This window comes from Hippocampus comes, unplaced genomic scaffold, assembly GCF_001891065.2.
Source record: "Hippocampus comes isolate QL1 unplaced genomic scaffold, H_comes_QL1_v1.1 scaffold76, whole genome shotgun sequence".
NCBI classification, from domain to species: domain Eukaryota; kingdom Metazoa; phylum Chordata; class Actinopteri; order Syngnathiformes; family Syngnathidae; genus Hippocampus; species Hippocampus comes.
In genome coordinates this window covers 1,299,357-1,315,270 of record NW_017805277.1, presented here as the reverse complement: position 1 = coordinate 1,315,270, position 15,914 = coordinate 1,299,357, and the positions used below count along the sequence as shown (strand labels likewise).

At 40.5% G+C, this 15,914-nt stretch overlaps 1 protein-coding gene across 1 annotated transcript in view; it reads left to right on the top strand.

Annotated features, from left to right (window-relative positions):
- Positions 1-5,354: 5,354 nt before the first annotated feature.
- Positions 5,355-15,914, top strand: part of slc35f3b (solute carrier family 35 member F3b) — a 41,976-nt gene continuing 31,416 nt past the window's right edge. Inside the window, exons 1-2 of the mRNA XM_019870543.1 lie at positions 5,355-5,580; positions 6,574-6,788. Coding sequence (XP_019726102.1) covers positions 5,483-5,580; positions 6,574-6,788 — 313 coding nt within the window. The 5' untranslated portion in view covers positions 5,355-5,482. The remainder of the gene's footprint in view (positions 5,581-6,573; positions 6,789-15,914) is intronic.

Below are 15,914 nucleotides of genomic sequence, written 5' to 3'. Positions count from 1 at the left end.
TCCATTTTCAACACCGTATTTCCCGAAGAGCGTTCCAGGGATTGCTGGAGCCTGTCCCATCTGACTTTGGGAATGTTGTAACCTGAACTGGTCGCCAGACAAATAAAGACAGACAACCATTCACACCTACTATCACGCCGTCACTCAGTGGGAAGCAATGGCACGCTCCACGCACACAAATCAGGCGAGTGTCCCACTACTCCATCAGTGACTCATAAATAACTATTATAATAATATCAAGTAAAACGCTGCTTTGGAATTTCCGAGCGTATCCCACACACCCTCTCTATTTTAGTGTTGAGAATGATAACATTAGAATATCAGGCGCATCATTTCAACCTTCCAACTAAAACTGTGCATTCCATTTTTTTAACATAGAATTTTTTTGATGCAGCTCGTCTATTTCTTGTAGACAGCCATAATGTTATGTGCAGTTAGTATAATTTCCCCCCCTTTTTAAAAATAGTTTTCAATCCCCCAAAGCTTGAAAATAATCAAGTCACTGTAGCTGTATGCCACATGGAGCAGAACTCAAACTGGCCCCTGAAGGCTTGCCTATACTGTACGTGCTAGGCTGAAACGAACCCTCTGCTGCTTTCGGTCATGAATATTGCTGTTTGATCTCTGTGCCTCTTTTATATGCACTCGGAGAACCACCTGAGTGAGCATTGGCTGTGAACATTAAAAGAATTCACTTCATAGATCTTTTACGCATTTTTTCTCTGAAAGGCCGAAGCTAAAATCAGTGATGTTCTCGTGGCACTTTTACACAATAATATAAGATTCAGTCTGTTTCTCCAAGAGTGTTGCGTGTATCACACCGCCAGGTGGTTACATGATCCCCACACAAGCAGCGTTAACTCCTGAGGCTGAGAGGTCACCTAGGACATGGCATGGACCCTATAGGCTCCTATAATACTTAGGGATGCTGAAGCAACTTTATTTAGATTCAGTCACACACTCTGAGATGATAGAAATACAAAAGGGGCCCCAAGCAAAATTGTTCACACTGCCAACGCTCTCATTTCTCTGCCGTTGCGGGAAAAAAAAAAAATCATGATGTAATATGCTACGGTTAAGAGAGTATTGATGCACGTGTGATTATGTAAATGCGTAATGGTTTTATGAATTCATGAATTGGGCCACATGAAAGATCTGACCCCTCAGATTTGAGTTTGACATTAGTGATACTAGTTACTAGTTCCGCTTATAACCGCACTGCATCATTAAGTGATTTTAAGAAGAAATGATAGGCTGTACACAATCAGGATTTTGGAGCCAATCATTGATCAGCAAATTAAAAAAAAAAAACTTTAACTGATTGCGGGGCGGCCCGGTGGACCAGTGGTTAGTGCGTCGACCTCACAGTGCAGAGATGGATAAGCGGATCAGAAAATGGATGGATGGATAACAATTGCTGATTAGATCAGAAAGATGTACCATTCCATCCCATCTATTTAAACAAGCTGTTTATTTACTGTACCGTCAACCACATTATTTGTGGGGGATTGGTACCGGAGTGGCCCACAAATAGCCAAATTTTGCATGGAACTGATGCTCATTAAAATACACTGGGGAAAAAAAATAATAATGAAACCCTAAAATTTCTCCCCAAAACACTGATAAGCATTCAATGCATGGCAAATAGGATGGAAAAATCTGACATCGCCCGGCTCTACATAATAAAAGATCCAAAACTATTTTCAAATATTGGGGAAAAAATGTAGAAATAAAGACCTTCTCTCAAAGAGACGCCTCTTTCACAAAAAAATAAAAATAAAAAATCAACTCTGGGTACTCTGCCATCCCTCGCCACGAGCCTACATTCCTTTGCGGGCAATAACTACACAAGTTGCACTACAGTTATTACTGCAATACATGGAATAAAATGCATATATGTGGAAAATTAAAAATATGTTGTCTTTAGTAAATGTATCATATAAGCGGAGACAAACACACAACAGGAAACACACACCAAGACAGTGGCCCAGTTAGTTCTCAGTTGAATGTGTAAATGTTAGACAAACTGACAGGGCCGGAGGGATGGAGAGAAAGTGGAGAGGGGAGGGTGGATGGTGATTGGCTGCTGCAGACATACTGTAGGCGGTTGTCTCTCTCCGCGATGCTCTACAACATCGACACAGTGAGAACATTATAATGGCTCATACCCGGTCACATTTGATTATCAAGAGCACATCCAGCACTCTCCGTCATGCTGGAACTGATGGACAAACTCCAGGAAAAAAATAAATAAATCAACAAATGGTTCTTTTCCGACTTCTCCCATTAAGACAATGATGTAGAATGTAAAAAGTTAATCATATTACGGTGCAGTAGTATTGCACTGTATGCATATAAATCTGAACCATTCTTCTTCTTCTTCTTCTTAATTCGCCAGTAATGAACGGCAGGTAAAAACTTTGACTTATTACAATTGGCATGTTATCTGCACAGTGGTTTCACTTTCCACTTTCTCCTCCTCACCAAGTGCTTACGTCCCACAAGCTGTCAAAAAGTATTTGCTAATAAATATTCAAGAGGAAGCAAATCGCTTGTCTCAAGAAGCAAACGTTAGACAACCTGAAGGGCACCGAAGTTGAGCTTCGCGCCACCACAGGGCCAATTAAACCTTTTGAGGAAAGCTGGGAAATAAATGAAACTGCAGACATTTCTAAAAGGAAAAGTGCACTTTGTCTCAAGCACAAAAAGACGTTGAAGCATTTTGCCCTTTTCAAATAAGGGCCAGATTAGATTGTCACTGTTACATTCATGCAATGAAACATTTATTATTGCCGTTGTAGAACAACACTCACGCTGAGAGGTGTTTTTCATGAATCTCAATGGAGGGCTGGCATGTACCGAGCAAGAAGCCATTAGTGCATACCCAGATCAAAAGTCACACTTTACAATGGAGTTATTCCCCCTGTCCAAGAATGCAAATTGTAGTCACGTTTGTCATGAAGCCTGCTTAAATTGCAGTGCCAGCCATTTTCTGAATCTTATTTACCCTACCGCGTGAATTGAAAACAAAAAATTCATAAAGATCATGAACGGCGGTTCAGTCCTGTCCGTAACCACATAGTTAGCTAATCCCTCAAGTCCAGCAGACAAAACCTTTTACTCTCATTTTGTGAGATGTATTCTGTTGCTGCTACAGTGCTCGAATTGCCGTACCCACAAGATTTGGGGGAAGTATTAATAACGGCGTGACCAAGAAAGGGCTGAATGACGAAATTTGCAGGCTTCTAATCTTTAACTGTCAGCAAAACTAAAATTGGTGTGTCTAAGAATGGAAATGAGGCCAGTAAAGAAGATAAGACGCCAGTCGATACTCCCCACTGAGGCACTTTGCCGAGTCCACCACACACCATCTCATCAGCAAGCCTCCTCATCCATGGAGATGGTGCTTGTGTCTCCCCAGCTGTGTGTCAACCTTACCAATAATGGCAGCTGAATAACAAACACAGCCTCAAGAAATCTCACAAGCTCTTGGGACCCCAACCCCCCCCTAAATGACGAAGCTTCTTTGTGACAAAACAGACCAAAACATAATAGGGATGCTCATATTGGCTTCTGCAAATGTCAGGAGTTAAACACCATGAGAAGTCGAATGTGCACAATGCGTGAGCCCTTAAGCGCACAGCATACTGTAGGCAATGGGATATTTTTAGTGGCTCCCAGTACCACTACCCCTCCCGCATCAACCAATGAGCAGCAGCTTGTCACACTGTTTCCATGCTGAGAGATGTTGAAATATTGATGTGGAGAAGAGCGAGATCGTACTTTAAGTTGGACTAAACCGGATGCCAGAGGATTAGCAAAACAGGGGTATTGACTAGTATCCCGGTTTTCTTTTTCATTCTCCGACAAGAACACACATGCGACTTTTTGAGTTTGCATCAGAAGAGCTTGTTAAGATATGAAATCTTAATTTTTGTTAAATCTTGATAATTGCACAATTTAAGCCATTAACCTGTTATTAAAATCACCACATTCTGTAAGCTTCTTGAAAAATCACAAATGTATGCTCAGCCATAATTCTGCATCATTCAATCGGTAGGACAACTAATATGAATCGCAAAAACAAAACTATATGTGCTTTTGCTAAGGGGTGGTTATGATTGCTCCAACATGAAATCTACCAAGCAACAAGTGGTCTTGCAAATGTCTGCTGTAAGCTGATCTGATCACTTATGTAGTTTTATCGTGAATCAAAAAATGATTTGTGTGCTGTCTGTGCAGATTTACAATACAGCAGGCAGTAAAATAGAGAACTGCAAATCCCCTGGTCGAGTGTTTTATATGTCATATTTCTTTATCATATAAAACCACCAGTGGACTCCAGTTAAAAAGACCAATGATAGATGCGCTTGGCTAAAATTGGTCCAATTTTTAATATTCTCTTCTCTGAGATGTGCTAAATGGTTTATATTCTCAGAGCAAATAACTGTAAAAGTTAACAACTAAAGAGCTCATTTATTTTATCATTATTTATTTTGGTCTGATGGTGAAAATTGTACCACCCACTCCACATTCATGCCCCCAAGTATGACAATGTGCATCTAATAGATTCTGAACTGCAGAAACACACTGTGCCTGTCTGAACATTGTAAAGGGGGGAAAGCTCATTTGTAAAGTGCGAGAGCTGTAAAGTGGCATTACAAGTTTGTCATTTAAATTCATCTTAAATTTAGGTGAGTAATTTTCTACTTACTATGAACATATTGACTTGCATTGTCATCCTAAGAATATGCTGCCTTTTGTTTCACATAAATGAAACAAAGAATATAACCGTATGTAAATAAACAAACTGCAGTAGTAGGTTATTCGTTTGAATTAGGATCGTATTATCATGATGAATGGTAACGTGGAGCCATTTCCATTTACAACTCAGCACAACAACAAACAGTCAGAGGGCAGTTCCAAGATTCCAAATGTGCATGAAAACTTCACATTTAGTTTCTGTGCATGCATTTTTGCTTTGTTATTCTTGTTAATCGTCAAATGTCTTGTAGGCGTTTGCAATAACATATCCAAACGTTGCCAAGGGAGTAAGACAGTCAACAAATAATGCTACATTTTAAATGTTGTTTGAATAAATAAATAAATAAATATATGGACACTTATGTACACTAGAAACAATAAAGGGGACAAACATAAGCGTCATTGAGTTAGATCCATCAAAAGAGCTGTATGAGATGTTTATTTATTGATTATTTTATTTTTTAGATGGATAAACAAGTATGAGTATTTTCATCACTTCTCCAGGGTGGACTCACAGCTCCCCCGCCTCCCCTTGCATCATGTCGTCTGTAGATGGCGCTGTTGCAGTGCTCACGTCGGTTGACAGGGATCATGGTAGAAAGACTGCACTGTCGAAAAGTGGTCAGGGAGGCATATGTTTGCGGGTGTAACAAGCTGCAGCAACATCATGTTACTTTTCCACTGTTGACCGGGACAGCCCCGTGCAGTGGCCCCGAAGATGTACGGGGATGGAGAGGCCACCGTGTGGGACCGGGTCGGGCGGCCCCACCGGGACTGTATGTGCTACCTTGGACCTCCGACTACCTTGATGCCTATGTAAGCACATTCGTTTACCTTCTTGAACGTGCTCGGCGCTCGATTCAAAGGCTGCGGTCGGATTGGACCTGTTGAACGCGAGATATTTGTGAGGTGCAGGAGGATGCAACTTTCAATTGTTATTTTTTTACCATAAAAGTTTAAGTAACATAATAGAAATATACAACTCGATCTCAAACGTTTGTTTTTTGATATAAACGGGATTTTGTTTCAACAGTGTCATTATTTTCCACCTCAAAAAGTAATTGACTCATTTTTCATTAAATTGCGATTAGTTGCATTTTATCTTTAGACTTTAGCATGTTTTTATTTTAATGGATTGCTGTGTCTGTCCTACAGAGACAAAAAACATCTCCAGTACTGTTTTTCGATTTTGTAATGTTGCATAACAACAAAGGACTCACTGCTTTTGTGAAATACAGTATATGATGCTTTGCAGTTTAGTTGGTGCAATATTGTGTCCATTTTACAGTAATGCCACCTGCTGGAAAGAAAACGAAATCTCACTTCTGCATAAAAGCCAATTACATACATGAGCTACTGTGTGCAGTCTGAACTAACTGACCTTCATTATGTATGCTCATGTAGCCCGGAGCCGTCACTAATATTTTATCTGCCACACTACAAATCTCTTATGATTGATTCTTACTTTCCTATAAGCCTCGAAAAGGAGTTGCGTAGCCATAGTAGGTCGATATAATGCTCGCAACACCAGTCACTAGCAATTAATGTCTTTCACACAATAGCTGAGCCCAGGCAGGACCAGTGAAGGATGATGATTTCTGCACTGTACATGAGAAGAGATGCGGGGGCATTTTTTTTCTTTTTTTTTTTTTTGCGTAACATACAAAACGAAGCTTCACTCTTGTCACTTGAGACAGATATTATCTTGTCACGAACCAGTCCAAACATACAGTAACCCTTCCCCTTTTTCACTTTGTCTCTCACCATCACCGAAACCACCTCCACCCTTTTGCTCACTTCTCTTCCCAGCGGGATGCGCAAGTCTCCCGAAGTGAGCCCCAGAAGGCTTTCGGACATCAGCCCTCAGCTCAGACAGCTCAAGTATCTTGTGGTGGACGAGGCCATCAAAGAGGACCTCAAGTCTTCCCGCTCAGTGGAGGACATCAACAGTGCATCCATAGAGGAGCGAATACTGCGGATCACTGGATACTATGGCTACCAGCCTTGGAGCGCCAGCTACAAGAGTGAGTCCGATAATGTTGGAACATTGCATGAGCACGGAGTGGTTGATATATGGCGTTGAAGGACTATCAAGTGCCGTAGTTTGACAAATCAGGGAGCTGACGTTTAGAGACAGAAAAAAGTTCCTGTTGAGCTAACTCTATTTTTACTTCGTCAAGTGGTCAGGCCGTTTCCCCTATGGTGTAAACTTATTGTTTCATTCGTTTTATATCTTCACACATTTGTTTTGTGTCTGCTCCAAACCATGGGCGTATTATGGTCTAAATGGGCACCATCGTCAGAGCGTCTTGTTCCCATGACAACTGACCGGAGAAAGACACATGTCGCGTCATGCTTGTGGGCTTCAACTGTGGCTACGGCCACACCAAGCAGCTGGAGCGGATCCAAGTTCGCTTACGTTCAGATTATCGGTAGTGTCGGTTCTTGTGACGACCCTCATCTCAAGTCTGAGATCATGATAGCGCCGTGTTACAGCAGACGGTGCTTGCTTACTTGCTGTGGCCGTGCTGCTGCTTGGACCCGTGTCGTCCCCAGCCTGACTGCTCCCACCACGACTGAAGATTTGTCAGTCTTATGCATTTGGCCGTATCCCCAATTAACTTTTGTTTCTATTTTGCCCTTCATTTATCTGCACTACACATCTCCTTTTCTGTCTTTTAAGCATCTTTGTTTGCAATTGCTTCTACTTTGCTTTTTTTTCCAGAAAAATAATGTCCGCCATCTGAATGGCTGAGCCAATCACATTCAATAGACGCATGGATCAGTTCACATCGGGGGAGGGAGTTGAGGGGGGGGTCGCTCAATGCAGTGACCCAGTTTAATGGTACACTCCGTGTTGCCTGCCACTGCGAGGGTCAACCGCGGCAACATTACATTTTAAAAAATGATAATTAAAAAAAAAGTTTGACCGCAAGAGGGCCTTCGAGGTGTCATTCGTTAGACTTCTATCAGCACTAGTTGGACAAAAGTGGCACGAGTTGCTGAAAATGAGTGACGAGTCAGCGTTTCTGTGCAACTAGTCCGAGAAAGTGCATAACTCATGTGGCTGACTATCCAACTAGTGCTGACACAGGTGGGTTTTCTCCGGGTACTCCAGTTTCCTCCCACATTCCAAAAACATGCATGGCAGGCTGATTGAACACTCTAAATTGTCCCTAGGTGTGAGTGTGAGCGTGGATGGTTTTTCGTCTCTGTGTGCCCTGCGATTGGCTGGCAACCGGTTCAGGGTGTCCCCCGCCTACTGCCTGGCTGGGATAGGCTCCAGCACCCCCCCGCGACGCTAGTGAGGATAAAGTGGATTAGAAAATGGATGGATGGATGGAATAAATGCTCAAATGGCTTGCCATACCCATGGGTTTACAAAACCCACCAACCTTACGTCATCTACAATGACCAAACTGCCTATATGCTTCAAATGAAATTACTGCAGCCATGAATAATTGAGTGGCTTATTAATACCTTTGTTCAGATAATGAATGTTGACTGAATCGCAGCTGACGTTGCGATCTACAACTAGACTAATGAGGTCACATTTTTCCATGCAACGCTCCTCCTTTAAGAATCGTTTGAAGGCATCACTGTTACTCAAGGTTTGTGCAGCTAGCAGAGCGAGCTTCACTGAAGCTTGAGGCATCAGACATTGCTTTGAGCAGTTGATTCTTTGAAGACTCTTTTTTAACACAGCTTTTGTCTTCTCCCTTATTTTTAATCTCGACATCACTTCAAGAGATTTGCATCATTTTGGGAGGGCCACTTAGCACAGAACCCCTTTGGGTCCGGCTCAGTGTTGTGCTTGCGATTTAACAACCTTGTTTACTCTGTGGAAACATTACTGCGAAACACAATTTTGCCTTCCACCTTTTTTTGGTTTATCATTGCTCTAATGTGAATCCGCTCATTAGGATTTTGTTTGTAATGATTTAACACAAACTGGTGCTGTTGTGTACCAGATAGGAGGCACTAAATTATTGATATGTTGGCTTCTTTAACATTCACAGGGCTAATCAGAACACATCTACAATGCACACATCACAGTATACAGGAGCGCTGCTTTTCTGCAGTAAGGAGAACAACAATATATTTTACTGTACTGAATGAGAATATAAACTACTTGGCCGCTTTAGTGGTCGCCAAAATTGGTGGACCAGCAAGATCACCTCATTTTGTTGTGTTCGAGTTGCGTGCTGCTGCAAAATGAGCAGATGTGTTCTCCAAGATATGATATTAGAAAATTGATGCTCTTTGTACATATTAAACAAGTACAGTACATTGAACCTCACGCGCACACACACACACACACACACACACACACACACACACACACACACACACACACACACACACACACACACACAGAGCACAGCAATTGAGAGGTAATTGTAATTGTAAAAGTATGGACCGAAAGTTCAGAAGGCAATTTGGGCCAATATGGGTGGTATTTCTGAATAGTTTATTTCATTAACCGCCAACCCGGCGCTAACCGCAAAGCAAAAGCAACGCACACTCACGCAAACACACTTGCACGCGTGCAAGTTTAAGCCACCTAAATGCATTGCTGCCTCCACGAAAGCACCAAATAGCACCATTAAAATTCTGCTCAATTTTTAAAGTGCTGGTGAGTCACTTTAGGCACAAGTCGAAAGGCATCAGCAAACACTCCGTGACTCACTTTACTCTCCTTGTGAACAGTATGAGAGGATAATTTGAACAGAAATGCAGCCAATGAATTGGGCTCTTATTTCATCAACAAATGCTCTCATTGACGTACCAGGCAGCAAAACGCCTCCGCTCTGTTTTCTGTGTCTGTTGCATTTGATGTCAAAGAAAAGGTCATCGACAAAATGTTACTCTTATTTTCTTCCACCCCAAAATGTTTTTGATAACTCAAACCAGCGAGAAAGATGACGTCAGCGTTGACGTAAATCGACTAAAATGGCATCAGAAGGTCTTCAGCTCCACTGTCTGCCAAATTAACCGCATAGCTGCATCATCATTCACTTGGAGTACAGAAAACATTGCTGTAAATCATGAAGTGACAAATAAATATAATTATACAATTACGGCTTCAGCTAATATTGTTAGTAAAACAAATGTTTATCCCCCAACTCTGTCTGCGATGAGGCAGGCACTTTTAATTTCACATGATTTATGCCACCTGTTTTTCTCTTGATCATTTACAGTCAGTTCAGAGATTTTGAGACCATTGAAACGAAAATTGCTTTTCTTTTTCTCCCGGAGACAAAACTTTGTATGCTAATGCTTGGAGATATTTATATTTTAAATGCGCAGCAGGGCATATAAACCCGATTTGTATGAAAATCGACTGGGTGCAATAGACTGTACTGGCCAAGGTAACCAGATTACGCACACAAGTGAAAATTAATGCCATTGTTTTCCAAAAACCTGCTGTTAAAGCCTCATTTTCTATGTACATTCAATATGTGTGTTGAAAAACCTCCAAGTCAGTCTCCAGCTTCCCTACGTCTGAATAAGAGAAGCAGTGTAGAGAATGAATGGATGGTTTCTTCCCTATTGCGTCAAGTTGTCTCTACAGGTGTGCCCACTGAGAAGCAAAACATATTTTTGTTTTATATAATTTACTAGAACAAAGCTACACTATCCCCTTATGCAAATGTTGAGGTTGACGATGCATGAAATGGGGTTGGCTTCTAATTTTGACTCAGCTTTTGGTCGTGATGATAACAAGGGTGCAGGAGCAGTATGGAGAGTTTTTATGGTCATTTACACCGGACTGTGACAGTCCTGCCAAAGCAGGACGGACTTGGACTGACAATTGGAACATGTTCTTCTCATTCGGTAGAAGCTGTCGGAGAGGAAGTAGTTGTGTGGGTATTTTCTCATGAGAATTTGGTAGGAAATTGTACTGAAAACATACATGGTGTTTCAACAATGTGACCACGAATGACAGTTTGTAAACCTGCACAGTGAATTTGAAAGTATACTGGTGGCACTGTCTTTCTTCCTTTTTTCTCAAATCTGTTGTTGTTGGGCTATGTGTTGTATATTTATCTGAAAGACCCTAAATGCCACAAAGTAGCACAAAAGCCCCATGTGAAGTCGTGCTTTGACACCAATCCAACTTGTGACATCAAGAGATGAACTTTTTTTAAGGGCAGTGTCTATTATTAGTCATGGATCTTTGCGACTTGTAGCAGGGCTCTACCCCCATTTACTGCACTTAACTTCAGGTATGGCTAGTATATTATTTTTTATTGTTGGCCAACTATGAGGATGTAATGGACTATGGATGTAATGGTGGCCAGAAAATTAGTACACCACAGTGGTAATGGTGAAAACACTTCTATTTCAAATCATCTTTCCTCATTAAAATGAGTGGAAATACCATTAATCTGTTCCAGCCTCCTTGTAATGAAAAAAAAAAACAGTTTATATTATGCTTTATAAAAACCTACAGCAGTGGCATAATTAAATATAATAAAAACAATTTGAATCTGAAGAATAAGCTGCCAACAGAAGTGAAGTCAATCCCTAGGGTAAATTCTTAAGTTCTTTCAAAGCATTTTAATGTTCATGTTCCTCAAAAATCATATTAGTCAACTGTATGTTTTGTTCATAATTTTTTAAAGATCCTTTTATTTCTTTACTTGGCTTGTGAATGTCTTTCACTCTTTTGTTTGTAAATGATTTTAAATGTTGAGTTAGCTTTTGTATTGGGTGACGAAGCATCTTGAAGCTTCATTTTCCCATTACTACCAATTACACTCCATGGACACTGTATATGACAAAATCATCTCATATTTACTTTTTATATAAATTTCTACTAACTTCTCACAAGAAGAATTTTCATGGATACACTCATTAAATATTTATTTATAAGAAATAATCATCATCCGATATTCCCCTTGCTTACATTTTTTTTTTTTTTTTTGTTGCTGTCATCCACAGTCTGCACAGTGCACGGTTGTGGAAAAGCATCCTGGGAAACACTGTCAGTCAAAGGAAAAAGAGGCAATTAACAGAGGCAGAGTGAAACAAATCAATGTCGTGTCAGTTATTTGTTGCCATCAAGTCAGAAATTTCAAGAAAGGCTGATACTGTAGAGTGAGCACATAAAAGAACCATTTTATGCTTTATTCCCCCAGTGATGTGAACCTGTCACTGTGTGCATTCGAGTGGAAGAGAAAGCTCTTCATGCACAGTGGAGAAAAAGTTGTAGGCTGGTGCTCACTCGCATCATCCCCATGAACAGAGTCGCCATGACAGCAGGCTCATACGTCCACGTTCGCACTGTTTTGATCCAAACAGGAACTAAGAGAAATAAAAAAGCACTCTAACCAACATACATTTTTTTTCCTCTGGGCCTGTGCATTTCTGCATATATTTTTAAAACATTATTTCAATGTTTTAGTGCTATGCTGCACAATATATGGAACATACCAAATCCGAAGGTCTTGCACATTGGCATATTTAATATTCGATGTGTGTCGGGAAACAATTTTGGACGAACTGGATGATCTACCCAAGTCCTTTTATATTTTGTTATTGTCATTTTGAAGTTATTTGTGTTGGTTGATATGAGATTTTGCTATTACTGTAACCACTTAGCAGCAAATTAGTAAAAGATAATAACAACATTCAGTTTTGGGGATATCGGTGGTATTAGCTCATTTTACATTTCCAGCACAGCAACGGGCCACAACATTATGACTGCAATTAATAACATGGATATAATGTAAGCATCTTTTTTTTTTTTTTAATGACCAATCCTGCTTGGTAAATAGTTGAACAGTTTTTCTCCACTTAACGTTTGATTTCGAAAGTAGTTATCCATCAATTTGTTGTGTATAAGTGAAAATATGATGCAATCATACATTTATCTGGGTGCATATTACATTAGCTTAATATACTGTACATATGTACACGACAATACCTTTCTGACAGTATTCTTGTCATCATTGTTATTTTCTTAAATACTGCTTTCATATTAATTTGAAATGGCATAAAATAGCAAAGAAAATCAGATCTTCCACATGGATGCCTCTGTTTCAAGAAGACTGCATTTATGCAACTAGTCATGCATAGTTGTGATCACGTTATCAGTTTACTGCAGTACTAATCGACCAAAGATACCTACTCCACATCATAAAGCTCACGTGCAATATTGCGCAAGGAACTTATTAACATGTGGTAAGTCTTCACACTTCAATTCTTCTGGTAGACTTTTTGTATTCCTTGGGAAATGTTTTGGTTTGCAACCGAGTTAGCAACAGAGTTTAGTCCACAGGTGTCAAACTCAAAGCCCGGGGGCCAGATGTGGCCCACCACATCATTTTAAGTGGTCCGCGAAAGCAAATCAAAGATGACAACTTGCATGATGGTTGCTAAAATCTCTACCAGCATTTCAAATTTCCATATATAATTAATCAGTGACATATTGTAAGCATTTTTGTGGTTACCAAACCCCTCATTAGAGTTACTTAAACAATAATTAAATCAAACTTTATTCTTGACTTCTTTATGTAGTTTCAGTCATAACGGCCCTCCAAGGGAAACGATAATTATAATGTGGCCCACGACAAAAATGAGTTTGACACCCCTGGTTTAGTCCATTAATTGAAATAGAAGCGTTTTTTTCTTCTTGGGGGTGAAAAATAAGGTCTCTATTGGAAGAATTGTTTTAACAATTTAACATGAAATAATGTGTATCTTCATGTTCTCCCCGTGCCTGCGTGGGTTTTCTCCGGGTACTCCGGGTACTCCGGTTTCCTCCCACATTCCAAAAACATGCATGGCAAGCTGATTGAACGCTCTAAATTGTCCCTAGCTGTGAGCGTGAGCGCGGATGGTTGTTCATCTCTGCGCGCCCTGCGATTGGCTGGCAACCGGTTCAGGGTGTCCCCCACCTACTGCGTGAAGACGGCTAGGATAGGCTCCAGCACCCCCCGCGAACCTTGTGAGGATAAAGCGGATCGGAAAATGGATGGATGGATAATGTGTATCTTATTGAGGCTGAAACAACAGCAACACCTCAGCTGGTTGTAGCAACAGTATTCTACAGAACTGACAGCATTATTGATGATCACTTAAGCAACCAACGTATTAATGTGCCCATTACAATGGACTGAATAATCAATTTAAGTGAAACATGCTGTATCTTTTGACCGCTTTCCCTAATATATCGTTGAGGCAATGCCATTGAAAGTTATGCTTAGAATGTCCTATATGGACATTTTGTCCATCTGGTACACTCAAAGCAGCCCGTGTTGCATAAGATCACATGCATAATATAGAGTGATGCATAGATTAACATCTACCTGCCTGTGCTCATTGCAAATCAACTTTATGACTTTAAAGCAGAGAACTCGCTGCTGTGTATTTTAGTGCCTCATCTTTGCTGTGGGTGTGACCCAAAGTAGGGCAGATCACAGAGGGTGGAAGGCTGCAGTACGGAACTTAATGCTTTTTGGAATGCCATTTTAATGGTTGTGACACTTTATTGAGAGAGCACAGATTGCATATGTATCTTTTGTATTACAGTATTTGCGTTACTTGTAAACACAAAAGTACCAAAGGCAACCGTCATGCCTTGATTTAAGTCTACTCTTTTCGACTGATGGAAATGCTGTTTCATGCCAGCTGAGTTCTGGCGACACCCTTTCACCTCTGTCATCAAGCGTTAATTAGAAGAGGCGACATAGGATCCCGACCCAGACGTAATTAATCTGCTGCGGCTCCACACAGCACATCGTGGTCATTGAAGAGCTGCAACGGGGGAACAAAGCAGGCAAAGTGTAAATGAGGTTGTGCGAGCAATTTAGGGTCTGAATATGGTGAGAGGAGAATATTGCTCGGTAAAGATCTTGTGACAGCGAACCGTATCCGAGCAGGTTTCCCACTCCATGCAAATTAACACATGCTGCATATAGATAAACATAGACAAGAGCCAACAATAGCCAAACACAATGCAGTCAACATATCACCAATGAGCACACCTACTGCAGTGTGAACGCTCTTATCACTGGTGACTCAAATTGCCGGAGGCTGACAGTAAATAAATGGTGACTAATTCATATTTGTTTTCGACCTAATACTTTATCCTGCGGTGAAAGTGGACGACACAAACAATCGCTTAAAATATTTCACAGGGAAAAGGTTGTGATGTTAACTATTAGTGGATGCTTCATTTTACTGTCAAGATTGCTGTATAAATGTGTGCACAAAATATAATTATTACCATATACAGGTGTGATTCTCTCTCAAAAGAGTATTTTACCCAAAACATACATAAAGCCAAAGTATGATTACTTAATGTGCCATGACAGATCATACCGGGGGATGCGGGAAATTACAAAACACAAGTTATTATTTAATTACTTACAAATATATACTGGATGTGTTTATCTAGCTAACCCATATACGCATATTCAAAACAATCAAAAGATTTTCCATTGGTGAATATGATGTAGTAGTTGTATGACATCTTGGAACAGTGCATTAGCTTGTTGAGAATAAAATTTGTGGCATTGCCCTGACAAGCCAACTCATTGTCCTCACCAGTTTAATAATAGTGGACTAGACCAACCACTCTCAGGTTTTGTTAATGCTAGCATCCAAGCTTATGCTACCACTGCAGAATTCTCTTTACTAAATTGATCAGGGGATATTTATCAAGAGACGCAAGTTACAAATGATGTAATTAAAACACATCGCAGGTATTTCTTTTTAAAATATACATGATGTCAATTCATAGAGGAAGCCAGTCATTCCATTTCGAGCTAATCTTCATTATTTTGGCAGTTAATTGGATTTATTTTCAAATCAGACATGGAAGAGAGGAAATGTTATTGCATGAGCCGTATCAAACATCAAGTCAGCTCGATGTCAGTCCCTGGAGGCTAACTTGAAGGTTTACTCTTGCCTGGGGCCAATGAGGAAAAAAAAAGACCTTTTTGTAATGGCTTTCTGCTTTCCAAATTAAGTAAATTTAGAAAGCAAAGAGGCACCAAGAGGGTAATGTGGTAAGCACTAAATTCATTCCGATTGGTAAGCAAGGTTTTTTGTATTTTTTTGTTTTTCCATTGTCAAAACTTGTGAAGGCTACTGTCCCCCCCCCCCCCCCCCCCCCCCCCTCTCTGTTTTTCCATCTC